Consider the following 15,054-nt stretch of genomic DNA (forward strand, 5'->3'; position numbering starts at 1 on the left):
GGATGGGCGTGCGCGTAGTTGCGGCCGGCTGCAGGGGCTTCGGCGGCCGCGGAATAAATGTGGCCTTTGCCTACTCCACAAACGACCAACTCGTCCTAAGCCATTACCAAAAGTATATAAAAGCAAACATTCGGCAACACAAAAACGACGTCCGCAACTATGCAAGAAAGCGCGCAGTCCTCTAACCGAACATTCCTAAGACACACAATCAACATCGACGAAACCCTGCAGCACACTCAGAGCCGGAACAAGTTAGCAAAAACGCGCCTAATCCTTGTGCACTGAAATGCACAGCAACCCGGAATAAAGCGGCGCTAAAAACAGATTTCGAATTAGCTGAATGAAGCCCGGCCGGCGACAGAAGCAGACGGCCTGCACAAGGCGCCGAAGAAAAACAACAACACAAGCGCTTGTGATGACGACAAAATCAAACGTTGAATGCGTCAAATACCTCATTGCTAAAGAGGGGTTCAAGTTTGTTCTGACCAGAAAGTTTTCTTCGGACCCCATAGAGTCGTTTTTTGGCTGGTTAAGGCGGTCTGCAGGAAGCAATGATCAGACAGATGCTAGAGCGGTACTCGCTGGCGTAGAGAAGGCCTTAAAAACTGGGTTAGTGTCTGCTTCCCAACACAGCAACGTAATAGAAACGGAAAGGCAAGCACTTGGAGCACTGAACAGTGCACCGAAACTTGCAGTCACCCAGCGCGCGGACGACTTTCCACCGGAGGCGAAAAGTCTCCTTGAAGACCTTCTCAGGACATAGAAAACGTTGCTGCCAGCGCCAGACACTGCAGCACTTGCGATGTTAGGAGGTTATTTGGCTCGCGTCGTTCAAGAAAAAATTGATTGCAGCAGCTGCAATGCTCTTCTCACGCGACCAGCCTCATCCGCGCCCAGTGGCAGTTTTGATCCGTCTTCAGGACAGAGGAGGCCTCCTTTATCCTTCAACGCAGTTTTTGTATGTTCTGTACGTCCTCAAGAGCTACGTCGAGGTGTTGCTCAACAAAAGACGGTTCTTATCAAAACCCCTGCAAGCTGCAGTCAACAATGCAGTTGAGGCTCTTGCAGAACATGGAGCACTGAAATGTGAGCTTGCGTCCAATGACCACCACAGCCAGCTTCTGAAACTCATCTGCGGAAAGTTTTTCCGCCCTGTTTTTGCGAACTATGCCTTATCGGTGATGGACAGGAACGATGTAGTGAAACCGCTGACATCAAAGCCTCTATCTAGAAAGATTTTGAAGTTGTGAAAACATTTTTGCATGTATGTTTTATTCTATATACGACAGTAAAATTTTTTCCATTCACTCATCGCTCACAAAAATGCTTCCTTAATGTTTCTGCTTATATATTGGGTCAGATACGACCTATGCTAAGAATACGTGTTTTGTACAAAGAGGCACAGTAACAATTACCGTCGATATAGCTGTAAACTTAGGCATTCATCTCGGTACTGGAGCAACGTTCGATATGTATGCCCGGCCGCCGATTTCATATTTTCCTTGATGAGCAGCTTTTACTAAAGTACATGTGCACATGGCTTAACAAAAACAATTTAGCACTTTAACGATCGTGTCCGCACATCAATCTTACTAAACGGAGAGTAGTATAGACCAGATTTTTTTACCCTCGCACGCAGGCTGCGGACGCGCGCCTACTCTCTACGCCAGTCGCCATCTGTCGGCGCGCGCGGCCCGAGGGACTGCGGGTCGCGCCGGCGCCGCGCATAGAACGCATGTTTACGTGTTCGCTTCTGCCGTTTTGTGCTCCATCAGCTAACGTATGAGGGTGTGTGCTGTGCGTCACTACTCGCATTTGCCCTCTTCCAGACAGTGCTGCGGTTATCTTGTGCGCAGTTACTCGTTAACGTGACATCCGAGGGTAGTCGACCAGGTAGTGTACCGACTGGAAACCGGCACTTCGAAGCAGATTTCTGCGCTGTCGTGTCGTTTGTTGTCGCCTTTTATGTGCGATATCATCTATGATAATTTTATGCATCAGAATATAGATCTATTGATTTGACTCAGTGGAATAGTAACTGGATAGGCGAGCTGCAGACTGAAGGTTGTCCCGACGGAGCGCGTGTTTTCGATCACTAGTACGTGTTCGGCATCCTTGCGCTGAGCTTGCTCTTGTTCCCATTAAACACATTTCATGCACAGGATTGTAAGCACGACCGCTACCGAATCCAGCTGCTTTTTCCGCACACATGTCAGAGGTATCTGGGGGGTAAAGGTTTATCTATAGTATCTTTCTGCTGTTGGTATCTACCTTAGCTTGGTTTGGTTTATTAAGGTTTTACGTTCCAAAGCGACTCAGGCTATGAGGGACGCCGTAGTGAAGGGCTCCGGAAATTTCGACCACCTGGGGTTCTTTAACGTGCACTGACATCGCACAGTACACGGGCCTCTAGAATTTCGCCTCCTTCGAAATTCGGCCGCCGCGGCCGGGATCGAACCCGCGTCTTTTGGGCCAGAGCAGAGAGCTGTAACCACTGAGCCACCGCAGCGGTGCGGTATCTACATTATTCATAGGAAAATATGCGCGATTTCATTACATTTTCCACACTTAGCCAAACGCCTACGCAACGCTCTCACACGCGGCGAGAGCTCCTGAATAACATAACGCGACTTCGGACCTCAGAATTAGTGAAAGCTGGATTAGCTGCTCATATCTATTCAAGCTTTTATAAATGAAGCGAAAGTACGTTTTTATGCACAAGGTTGCATAAACCATGACAAAATTTGTTTTCTGTTGGCGCTGCGACTCAGTTGAGCTCACAGCGGTAATTTGTTGATAAACTGGCGCGGCGACAAGAAAGCCGTTTGTGGAAGTGGGGGGGGGGGGGGGGGGGCTTTATGGCCGGCAGGAAGGAATAAGAGTGCATGGGAATTGGAACTGCATACTAGCCGCACACCTAATTCTTGATATTGAATAAAAATTTTCTTTGCGGTGGAGCACCAAGACGGAATTCGATATAAGCACGAGCGCGTTCTAAGCGCCGGCACAATTAACCTGAATGTCAAACTAAATGTCATTAAAACGCGTCAATGTTATCGCTTTGATAACGTAAATACTTCCTGCAACACAGCCACGCAGCGGAAGTATGCTCGACAATGTTTTTTTAGCGCCCGAAGCGCGGCTATATGCAGGCGCGGCCGCGGAACTGCCGCAGCCCCGCAGTCCCCAAAGAAACGCCCGCACCGCGGCGCGCCAGTCGGTGCAAAATGGCCGCGCCCAGGAGAGGCTCAAAAATCTGGTCTATACACAGTAGCAGAATTGCGCGCCGTCTTTTACGCTGCGTGCAACTCCTGCCGCGTCGTCTGCTCCATCCTGGGCTGCGCGTGCCACTCGTCGGCAGCTTCGCGTACTAGCACGAACGGCGCCTAACAACGGCGTTTCCCGCGATTGCGCGGGCATGAAAAAAAGAGGAGGCTATGGTGGAGGCTGCGTCGACTGCTGCCTAGGACAAGATGGCGGACTACCCAGAATGCATAGCGTCGCCAGCGTTCGTGCAAACTCCCTATATGTGTGAGCGTAAGAAAAATCAGTCAGTCCCTGCTGTTTTCATGTGAAAATGCCACAAGACCTTCTGTAACCAATCAGAGCCGACTGCCGGGAGAATTTCGCCCAGGAAATTCTGCCTGCAGAATATACTCTGCCTTCAAGTTTGCGACGAGAACCTGTCCATTCTTCACTGCATATCCTGCAATGGCCGAATGCGAACGCAGGGATTGCACGAAGCGTTCCATCGATGCAGCGTTCAGCAACAACGAACATATTACGCTATATCCTGAATGCTGCACACATCACTCGAACTAGAAGCATCAACCTCCGACAACAAAAAAAAAATCCAAAACTGTTGCATACAGTCTGAGTAATCAAGGGATCTTGAGAATTTCGCCCAGGAAATTCTGCCTGCAGAAGTTTGCGACGAGAACCTGTGCATTCATCACTGCATATCCTGCAATGGCCGAATGCGAACGCAGGGATTGCACGAAGCGTTCCATAGAAGCAGCGTTCAGCAACAACGAACATATTACGCTATATCCTGAATGCTGCACACATCACTCGAACTAGTAGCATCAACCTCGGACAACAAAAAAATAAAATCCAAAACTGCTGCATACAGTCTGAATAATCAAGAGATCTTACCTTCAAGACGACAACATTCACTCTTGCTTTCCATCCTTCCACACTCTCAAACGCTTCCATAGCAGACCCGCGTGTTGTAACGTCTCTCAATAGCTGAACTTAAGGAATTATCTGCAAATAAAAGAATCCTTTCTCGTGACCAAGCACTGGAATCACCAGTGGGGACGCAACCAACTCAAAATACCAAGTGTGCCCCGAAGAACGCTGCGTCGAGGCACCCTGAAGATACCTCAACACCAAACATTTTTGGAACCAACAGCGTAAATACTGCAAAAAGATGCACGAGCTTAAGGGAGTGAATGAACAGTTTGCGAAACGGCTTACCGTAATTCACTAGTAATATGCAAGTTGAAAGCGCACCAAAGCGACGGAGGTTCTTCGCGAAGCCTTTGCAGTGAACTAGAACGCAGTCAACGCAGTAAGCCTTCAAACAAAACGAATCTCATAAACTAGGCGCGTAAACGTCAATACCCACATATTTGTCAGTTCCAAGTCTAAAAAGTTCAAAAGAATAAGTAGTTTTGTAAACGACTTACCGTAACTCTCCGGCGCTAAGCAATCTGACAGCGCACGAACGCGCCGCTCATCTCACGTGGGCACACGCACACGTGCGCGCATCACACAATAAACTGAAAGAACCCAAAATGGCGTCTTTTTTTATTTATCTTTATTAGGTCACGTGCTACAACTTTTTTGATGAGGATAGCGTAAACAATGAGCGATGATGATGATAGGTATTAAACTTGTCTCTACTTCAACCATAAGAGCAATAAAATGTTTGCGCTAAAATTTTAGAAGTTTCGGAAAGGAGGTTTATGAAATTCCGTCGGTCCAGAGGCATGTATTCCCTTGCATCGGTCTATGTGGGGCCGTATGCCGTGTATGCTCCCGGCCCGGCTAGCCCGGACACACGCGCTTCCACTTGTCTGGGAATAACTTCTATTCTTTTCCCAAACGCAGCTTCCAAAAGTTGCTGTAAATCTTCCACAGTTTGCTGTAAACCGTGCGCTGTGCGCAAATCGAAGGAAGGAACAGTAATGGTCAGTAAGAGCCAAATCCAAAGTCCATTAACCCCGCTCGTGCAGCAGCGTCGTTGCTTACCAGCATCCATGCTTACCAGCCCGTAACTACTCTTGGAATGGTTCTTCACTTTTGACGTCCACGTTTGACCCTTTGCAATTGCAGAACAAGCAACAATAAGCAGAGTGAGTTAGGCTAGTTAGGCTGCCGTGAAGTCAGCGCAAAAACATGGCAAGAGACATATCTAAAACGAAACTTTCAAGACACCTTCTCGACATGAAGGTAAGTGAATGCAAGGCCGCGCCTCACTTCGACATTCGTTTTGTTAATCATCAAACTTCTTTCAGTTTATGAAAAAAAGCAAGGAGAAGGCACAAAAAGACGAGGAGGATGCGGAACATCGTTCGTTATTCAACAGCAATGCAATGGACTCTATAAAAAAAGAGGGGTACGTTGAGCCGATATGCCGAATTAGCATGGACTTGGACAGCGCTTCTTGCGATTTTGCAGCGGATGTTCGCGTAAAATGTCTTTACCTGTGTATGTAGTGTTCATGCTCGCAGTGGTCGTGCGGGTTGTAACAGTTACTTTGATAAATTTGCCCGTGGTGCTGCTTACAAACGAAGTTTAGTTGTTTTACCTTATGTTGTGCATTCTTCTGTTGGTATGGTAAAGCGCTATGCGCAGAAAATTAGCTATTGTATATTTCTACTGTGCTTGTGTAATTTGTGACACTGTTGTGATTTTGCAAAAGAATTATGTGATCGTAAGTGATTTTGAAACTAATTGATGACCGTCCATTCTTAGTATCCTTTAACGGAGCCTCTGCGTTACCTGCTTTCATTCTGAACCTTATTGCGCGTTAATGAGGCCTGATTATGCTGCGGGTAGAAGTCTATGCGGTTGTCATTTATTGAAATTTTGTGTTGGCAAAACACCTGTCCACAGTTTTGTACTTGTTTTCTTTGTTTGCATGCCTGCTTTCAGGTCTCGTTATGTTATTAAGGAGAGCTACGCACTGTGCTTGGGTCTTCTCACTCCTAGAATGTCCTTCAAAGGCCGCAATCCCGAGATCGAAGTGAGCTGTGGAATGTTACCTCTCTTTTGCATTCTCTTAAATGGAACATTGAGTTATGCATTATGCCACTATTGTTGTTTCAGAGGCTGATGCAACAGGGTGATGAAACAGAGAAAAAACCAGCCAGTATGCCTGGCATTCCAGACGAAGAAATGGCCAAAAGGTAAAGCATCTTTGAGTAAATATGTCAGAATATTGAGCACCTTTCTCCTCTGAGTTGCATTTTGACCCTGTGGTTGTGCTAGAGGCTGGTTGGTTGATTGGTTGGTTTGTGGTGTTTGAACATCCTAAAGCTGCACATGGGCTATGAAAGGTACTGTAGTTGAAGGCTCTGCATTAAATTTAAACACCTGGGGTTCTTTAATGTGCACCGACATTGCACAGCACATGGGAGTTCTTGCATTTTACCTCCACCAAGATGCAGCCAATGCCGGGATTCAATCTCGCGACCTTGAGCTCAGCAGCCAAACACCATTCACCGCAGTTTGTTGTACTAGATGCATATATTTAATACAGTTAGAGGCTGCTCTATGTCCTATCATGTATCAGACGTGTTGTATATCAGTTATAGATTTTCATTTTTGTTTAAAGTTTAAAAATATATACACAATAAAGGGGCACTCATGAGAAATTGAAGTTTGCTTGTATCGATAGAATTCCGGCTGCTAAGCACAAAAACACCACTCTTTCTAAAAACACAGCAAAAACTAAAATACCGTATTTTCTGGTGTATAAGACGCACCCTTGTATAAGACGCACCCGCCATATATGCAAGCTGTCATTGAAAAAGTTCGTATATAAGACGCACCAGTGTATAAGACGCACACCAGTTTACCCAGTTAGGCTAGTGAGGCTTAATAAACCTGCTTGCGCGACCATCGCGATATGCACCGTACCTGTGAGAAATTCTTAAGCAACACTAAGTGATTGAAAAAGGCAACACTCATGCCATACCCGCCCCCGTTTTAGCAAAAAAGAAAGAAAAAACGAATGAGCTCCCCATGAGTACATCTTGTCTTGGCTCGTCTTGACAATGGCGAGAATAGGGTGCCTCGATGCCAGCGCCGCCGTTCAGGGTGGAGACAACATCGCGGGCGCCGCCATATTGAATCACACGGGATCAGTTGCGCTAGCGTGTGTAACGGCGCCACTCTTACTCTCGGTGGGCGTGAGAGTGCTTTTGACTAGAACAGTCTTTTTCATCAACACCGCACTGCGTATCTTTTCACTCATAATAGCCATTTTAACATCCGAGGGTCGAAGACGTAATTGAATGACTTAATTTTACAGCCTCAGGTGGTCGAGGTTGAACATTTACTGTTCCGTCTGTTGGTTTGAAAAACGCGCTGATATTGTAAAGATCTGTTGCCGGGCAAGTGGTGCTCCTCCATGCGGATAGAAGAAATTGCTTCCTCTTTCACGATATTTTGGATTTTAACTCCCATGTTCTGTTAACGCCCGCGTGCCGTCAGCCGCCCGAGCGCTGCGGCTGGTTTCGCTATCGTCGCGCGGGCTGTTTCCGTTTCTTCTGCTCGCAAAAGCTGGTGTCTGTCTGCTTTCTGATCTTTCAAAGGGAAAAACTGCGAGTTGCTCGCCCGTTTATTGCTCACAAGGGCGCAATTACATCTGCCTATGGGGCGGGCGCTGGTATATACAAATGATGCCGCCGTATACTGACGTTGCCACTGCTCCTGTGTTTCCTTTCTCGAGGCCAAAGAAAACGAATCGCCCCTCGTTGGCGATAGCATAAAGGATTACTGGAAGTTTCTCACTCGTTTCATCTTTATGAGGGGCGCACAACCACCGAATATTATTTCGTGCGCTCGCATGCAGACTTCGCTTGCTCCATGGACATACGCACCGGTTGCTCTCCTGCGATTCCTCAGTTTGTGAAACACAATTCTACACATATTTTTCATATTTATTTTATTCACGCCAATCGGTATTCATTAATAAACCATGCATGTGAACAAGGTCAAAAAAGGGTGGATTTTAGACATTAAAAACTGCAGTGATTCTGAAAATTTTAAATTCAAAATCGAATTAATCGACATTGAAAAGTCACGTTTTTCGACAAAAATTGACCACAGAGGGTTTTGTTAAAAAAAACGCGGTCTTTAACGTTGGTTATGCGTGTGTTTCCTATTCTTTAGAAGAGCAAGTTGCTGGGCTAGTTGGTGCTGTTGCATCGTGGTGGAGCAGCGCAAAGGACGGGACACAAGAAACAAGGAAAGACGTACACAGGCGCTGACTATCAACTGAATTTTTATTGCGAAATACAGAGAATATATAGCGATCATGAGGGGGTGGAACATAGATAAAAGGTTGCTCGGTCACCGGAATCCAGAAGACAGTCACGTCAGTAGATACAGTATGTTGGTGAATGTGGTGGCGGTGAAAGACGATAAAGAGAAGCGGAGGGTGTATAGGGCCAAGGCGCGAAATAACGGATGATCGATAATGAAAGATGAGGTCGCCTTAAAGGGACTAAAAGCTATAGACAAACAATAACAGAAATGATGGCATTAAAAACATAAAAATCGTTAAGAACATTTAAAGAAACACTTTAGAAACATTAATACCTGGTAGGCTGGGAGGTATGAAGGGCCGGCAATCAACAAACACATTAAGGCCTGTCTACAAAATTGTGTGGTGATGGTTTAGCCTGTTCTAAAAATAACTCCTACCTAAAAGTTGATCTTTATTACTGATGACAAATATATAACATAGCTTGTCAGGCTCCCCTCTTACAGAGGGTACAGAGAACAAAACAACAGACAATGCAAATTATTCATTTAATACCAACTGTAACTGCAGGTCGTGAACAGAACATTGGGACAGAAAAGTGGGGCATGTGCCGTGGGGTGTAACCTTAAAGGAAAACATAAAAGCAGCATGAAAAAAGGTTCAAACCACGAAATGAGTGACCAAGACTTAGGGGAAAAAAATGTTGTTGTGCACAGTGTGGTGTAACCTTCGCTGCAAACATAAAAACAAAGTATGAAAAAAAGGGGCAAACCACGATTAGTAGAACGAGATACAATAGTAAAAAAGCACAGTGAGGTGTAACTTTTAAAGCAATGTACTCTAGGGCAAATTAACGCCAGCCACAGTCTTGCTGCCATAAGCGTCATCTGAATCGTCAGGCTCGCTTAACCAGCGGAGGTAGATACACTGTCGCATGACAACAAAACGGCACATCAGTTTTCTCATAACGCTTGGGTGGTCAGTGCACTCGCTCGGTGGCAGAGAAACTGATCGCTCAATAAGACTCGTCAACGTCTTGACTTGGTGACTTGACAAATCCTCGGTGGACTTGACAAGCACCTCAGTCATGCGGTAGAGAACTGTCAAACAAATAAAGCCGCCAGCGATCGTCCGCAGCCACTGGGCCTCGAAAAACGGGAGCTCAGCTGCTTGCACCAAGCAACTGAGACCAGCCCGACCGACCACTGTGATTCAAAATGGCGCCGCAGAGAGAGAGAGGCGGCGTTGGAGCGGTCAAAGGATGGCACCACCCTGAACGGCGGCGCTGGCATCGAGGCGCCCTAGGCGAGAAGCGCGATTGTCGCCATCTTTTGGCATTTCTCATTACTTTTGCTTGGGGCCTCCGAAACGGCCGCACGTTTGTGCTCCCGAAGACGTCATCCCTGCTGTTTCATGATAAAGTTCACCTAAAGAAAGTTGCGCCCGGCGGTTCCGGTATTGAAGCATTAGCCGTGTTACAACCGCGTTACTGGTAGTGATATTTTTTCGGTGAAAAAAGCTTGAGCATGAACCCGAGTAATCTCTCAACTCTGGAAAAAAACGAAAAACTCGCATATAAGACGCACCCTTGTATAGGACGCACCAGCAAGATTTTTGAAAAAAAGCCGCATCTTATATACCGGAAAATACGGTACAGGTTTTGCCACCACAGGCCAATCTCGCAAGTGCGAGCGTGATGATGAATGTGGTGATGATTTTTGGAGGTTTCAGTCCCTTTTTTGTGCAGCAAAAACTATTGCATTCAAAACTTAATGCAATACACGAAAACAAAGCTAAATAAATGTGCCTTTTAGGCATTTAAATATAATAACGAATTAAGCATTGCAACAGAAATTTTAGTAGCCAAAAACAACAATTTAAGTAAAAATTGAACAAACAGCAGGCACTATCCGAACAGCAGGAACTGCACCATAGTGATTTCAGTAGGGCCATCACACGCCCGACGAATGAGCACTCTACCGTGCAGGAAGGCTGCGGAGAAGCGAAAGTTGCAGGGGGGGGGGGGGGGGGGGGGCACTCACATGCAAACAATGTTTTTTTTGCGCCCAATTTTGATACAGTAGTCGAGAAAGTACTTTCAAACCAACCGCGCAACCGCTTTCTCCCTCTTCCTTTTCGCCGCAGCCTCAACGGTAGCCAACGGCAGAGTGCTTGTGCCTCCAATGTGCACAGATGGCGCTATCAGTACTGCTACTATACCACTGCTAGGGTGGCTAGAATGGGTAGTGTGGAAAGTGGCTATGGAAATGTGGCCTTAGTGTGTGCTGATACCGCATGGTGCACTGACAGTAGTGGCGTGGTAAACTGTAGGGCCAGAATGAGCACACTGCTGCAACCACATCCCTCCTACTGAGAGCAAAATGGTTAATTTTGGGAATCACAGCATTTTTTTTTTCCTTGCCGTATTATGCACAAAAGAACGTCTCCTAAGCTCACATCATTTACCCTGCCAACAAGTGTTTTGTTTAATGGTCGCAATCCACATTGCATACCCGTGGCGTGTTTTGGGCATATGTACACGTGTACACATACCTTCCGAACATGCATTGATTAGAAGCACCTTAAAATGACCACAGCGTATAATTTTTCCTCCGTTTTTAGCAGGCTTGAATCATGCGTGCTGCAGAGCCTGTAAACTTCATGGTTACATGACCTAAAGGAGTGCGGTGTACTTTGCAGCAAAAATTTGCAGTGCGCGGGGGTCTGCAAAAAAAAAAAAAATAGATAAATTTCGGCGCAGTCGCGAAAGCAAATCGCCTGCAATGTCTGAAGGTTGAGGGGACGTGCATGTTCCATACTTCATACCAGGCCACTTGGTCGCGAGGCAGCACTAAAATATTGTTTTTTCCCCCCAAGAACACACATCTGACTGAGAACAGTACTTTTCACATTTTGGCAGTGCTTACATAGCCGAAGCATGCATGTGATTTTGACGCTTATGTAAGCAATGTTCTACAATGGTAAAAACAGCAATGGTACAGCACATCTTATCATTAAATATTGAGACTAACTAAAGAGATGAAATGTTGAGAACTCTCTAAACACAAAAGGGAGGCAGTGACAATAGGTGTGTGATAATTTCTATTGTTTACAGCTAAAAAGGTGCAAACGTTCAAATGATGTTACAGGTATAACATTACTACCCTGGCACTTAATATGGGGCACAAAAATTTCTCTTATTCAATATCTACATTATCTTGGTTATATTGCATGTAAAATACAGTGGCGATTTTGTCTGCCAATGGCTTAGCAGCACATATGTTTACTTGTTTCTTTGTGGCAAGCACCATACATACAGTGATGCCATTGTAAAATCCCTGTAGTGATGCATAACACTAAGAAAGTGAGGGCACGCGTGGTGCACATGATGTCCAACTTATGGGAAAAAGTGAGGGAGAGTAGCATAAAAAAATGCTTGAAACGCTTTTGCGTGTTTTCCTTACAGTAAGTCCGGGGAAGAAGAATTCGGGTGATTAACCAGTTTAATCATGGCTACAGTGTTGTGAATTAGTGGTAGGCTCTACCTTTGATTTTGGCATCCAGAACTCGTGCAGCACAATGTCAAATCAAGTGCCGAAGTGTAGATGGCGCTAGCTGCACTGACAAATCGAGTGCAAGAATGCTGCTCCGCCTGAACTGGTGCAGAAAGTGCAGCTAAATCGAGGAGACCTAATAGTTCACGGTGGTGTGAAAAAAAGTGCCGCACTCATGCAGTGCCAGTTATGCAGTGCAGGCACAAAGTGACACTGGTGCCGGCCAAACGGAAACAAATGCCATTGTACAGAAGTCATGCAAACATTCTGTGTCTGGTGCGCCATCATGGTTTTCATTTCATCGGTCATTCGTTGTACACATATTTTATCATTGCTGTGTAGGAAAGGAAAAAAGATCCAACTGTGGATTACTGGCAGTAGTCATAGAGGCGAAGAGGAATTTTGATTTCAAGCGTCTTTTGCACTTGTCACGTGGCACGTTTGACTCTCTTGTCGCTTCCCTTCAAGTATCGCCATTCTTCCCACATGCCACGAACGGCCATCCACAGATTTATTTATTCAACTTTACGTGCCCCGAAGGGCATTGCGTAAGGGGTTTACAATATCAAAATGAATCACAGTAAACTAGCGGCAAAATACTACTCAGTGCATTGTTACAAAAAACAGAACAGAATCCCTAAACATTAATGGAGTTATTGGTGGTCACTACGGAATAGAGTGCCCAGAAATCCACACAAAATATACAAAAGAATATAGATGGATTAGAAGACATGCTTTGTCGTTATCTTCTACCTTGGGACCCAGTGCAGCATGTATTCACTGGCTGACCACTTCGATTATTTGGTGCCGTCCGTGCATACTTGCATTCAGGGAGTCCGTCGTCTGCTGCCGTGATGCAGTTTGCTGCCACATGAAGTCTTCACTGGCAGTCGAGGAAGTGCGGAGTTTCGCTGAACTATGTCTGCACTTTTGTTTTAATGAATGGTGTCGTGCAGAGGGTGCCATGTTGCACTGCTGAAACATGTGGCAGGGTGCAGTACTGCGAGAGCCAGTTCATGTAGTGCAGGCAAATTGAACGGACCTGTAATCCACGCGCCGCCGGCTGCCATCTCCAGTGGTGATGATTGGTGGTGGTCTAGCCCTTTGAAACAAACTGTAATTGGATTAAGCCCTGACCGAAAAAGAAATGTAGCACAGGAGTGCCACCCCTCGGTGCGATGCGAAGCTATGTGTACATCGACACACTTGGTCGCTCGCATTTGGCCTCCCATCAACAGCTCCGATTATCATGTTAAATGTGGAAGCAGCCACCACTGTAGCTAATTTCTTGGAACTCTACAGACATTTGCAGGAGCCTCTGGTGCCCTGTCACCACAGGTCACATGTCTTCTGCCCTTGTTTGTCTTGTCTTCACTAAATAAAAGCCTTAATTTTAGATTTCACTAAAGTTGCAGTCATTCTGTACTAGTTTCCGTGGAATAAATAGCAGATTACCCCATTTATAGTAAGACAACTTTTAAAAAACAGCAGTTGGTAACACTGGGCCACCTGCCGCGGCTTTCTTTATTACTCCTCTGGCCAATCACAACAGTAAATGAAATCATCTTTTTAATGTTTGACCGCATTAAACAAGCCAGGTATCTCTAGAGCTTTTAATTTTTTTGTGATGATTAGGTTCTTGTTTAGGTAAGAGTAAAAGTTTCAACGGGCTATTTTTTTGTTGTGGAGGAATTCTGAGGCAGCGGTCATGAATGCGGGCCGAACTTCACTGCACGCTTACGTTGTGCCCAACTATAAGCGTTAAAATTTGCAGGGACAAGAAAGTTGTTGACAGACCTACAAATTTTCAGAAAAGTATTTGTGCTCTGCTATTGACCTTTAGGAGTTTACTGTAAATGTTTTGTTAGGAGCTTTACCTGATCACCTGGGTTGGTTGCATGTAGTACTTTGCAGGAAGTGTCCGAAAGCTGGTGAGTTTACAGTACCTGAGGCCAGAACATAATATTGGAGAGTGGTTCAGTTAGCAACAGAGTGCCTAAATCAAATTAAGAGCACTTACACAGTCTACCTGGAACACCTGCATTCCAGCCAGAGTAAGCAGGCGTGCTCATGCACAGCCGGCACAGAGCGTACCAGTATTCCTATCTATCGTCACATGTGTTGATCTGGAAAGAGCAGGAAAAGCTGTGCTATAAGTATACCAAATCTGGCTTTGGAATCCACTATAGGTTCTCCACGTCATGGTACAAAAGCTTATGCCATCACCCATCTTTCTGTCGAGCCTTTTTGCTATATGAGGTGCCTTTTGTTCTTGAATGTTTTCATGTTCTACCCATCCAGGTATTCCACGCTCGTTGGCACTATTGCTAAAAAGTTTGACAAAAGGAAACAGCCCACCCGCTCCTTTGAAGAAGTGGCCAACAAAAGACAAGTCCATAAGCGCCGCAAGTTTCAGAAGCCGTCAGATGAGTGAGCAGACAAGGCCTTGTGTAATGGAACTGATGTTATTGCATTGTACCATTGGGAGTTTATCAGAGGCACTACTGATCTTCATTTCATTGAATAAAATACTGCATATTTATTGCATAATTATGTTTTGGGAGATTTTTATCTGCAACGGTGGCTCATTGGCTACGGAAAATTGGTTTTTTAGGAAAGGAAATGGCGCAGTAACTGTCTCTCATATCTCGGTGGACACCCCAACCGCGTCGTAAGGGCAGGGCTAGAGGAGAGAGTGCAAGAAGAAAGGAAAGAGGTGCCATAGTTGGGGGCTCCGGAATTATTTCGACCACCGGGGGATCTTTAACATGCACTGACATCGCGCAGCACAAGGGCACCCTTTGCATTTTGCCTCCATCAAAATGCGGTCACCACGATCGGGTTCCAACCTGGGTACTCCAGCTCAGTAGCCGAGTGCCGTAACTACTCATTCACCGCAGTGGGTAGATTCAGAGGCAGAATCCACGTTTTCGACCCAGCATTAGCCAAGCCAAATGGGAAACCTCGTCTTAACAAACTGGCGTTGATGATGGCACCAGC

At 45.8% G+C, this 15,054-nt stretch overlaps 2 protein-coding genes and 1 pseudogene across 3 annotated transcripts in view; 2 read left to right on the plus strand and 1 right to left on the minus strand.

Moving 5' to 3' along the window:
- The window catches only part of LOC149351019 (putative ATP-dependent RNA helicase TDRD12), a 162,724-nt gene extending 157,900 nt beyond the window's left edge, over positions 1 to 4,824 (minus strand). The window contains exons 1-2 of one of the 2 annotated variants that reach the window (XM_089580208.1): positions 4,692 to 4,824; positions 4,156 to 4,266 (exon numbers count right to left, since the gene is read on the minus strand). In XM_089580208.1, the coding sequence (XP_089436334.1) occupies positions 4,156 to 4,215 (60 nt within the window). In that variant the 5' untranslated portion in view covers positions 4,216 to 4,266; positions 4,692 to 4,824. Of the gene's footprint in view, positions 1 to 4,155; positions 4,267 to 4,691 lie in introns of those variants that run through there. The other variant, XM_089580209.1, reaches the window with a different exon arrangement.
- On the plus strand, positions 314 to 1,604 carry LOC149351021 (uncharacterized; annotated as a pseudogene).
- Positions 4,825 to 5,019: 195 nt separating the features above from the next.
- Mpp6 (M-phase phosphoprotein 6) lies at positions 5,020 to 14,604 on the plus strand. The gene is made up of 5 exons (XM_089580213.1): positions 5,020 to 5,457; positions 5,523 to 5,623; positions 6,163 to 6,253; positions 6,337 to 6,416; positions 14,356 to 14,604. Exons 1-5 carry the CDS (start codon positions 5,404 to 5,406, stop codon positions 14,486 to 14,488), a joined length of 459 nt encoding a protein of 152 aa, XP_089436339.1. The 5' UTR covers positions 5,020 to 5,403; the 3' UTR covers positions 14,489 to 14,604.
- The last annotated feature ends 450 nt before the right edge of the window (positions 14,605 to 15,054 follow it).

The sequence above is a fragment of the Amblyomma mixtum genome, chromosome 3 (genome assembly GCF_055824585.1).
Source record: "Amblyomma mixtum isolate Tamu chromosome 3, ASM5582458v1, whole genome shotgun sequence".
Classification (NCBI taxonomy): Eukaryota; Metazoa; Arthropoda; class Arachnida; order Ixodida; family Ixodidae; genus Amblyomma; species Amblyomma mixtum.

Coding starts and splice junctions, on each gene's coding strand:
- Mpp6 (XM_089580213.1), top strand. CDS start 5,404: ATGGCAAGAGACATATCTAAAACGAAACTTTCAAGACACCTTCTCGAC. Junction 6,254..6,336: donor GCCGCAATCCCGAGATCGAA/GTGAGCTGTGGA, acceptor TTGTTGTTTCAG/AGGCTGATGCAACAGGGTGA. Junction 6,417..14,355: donor GACGAAGAAATGGCCAAAAG/GTAAAGCATCTT, acceptor CTACCCATCCAG/GTATTCCACGCTCGTTGGCA.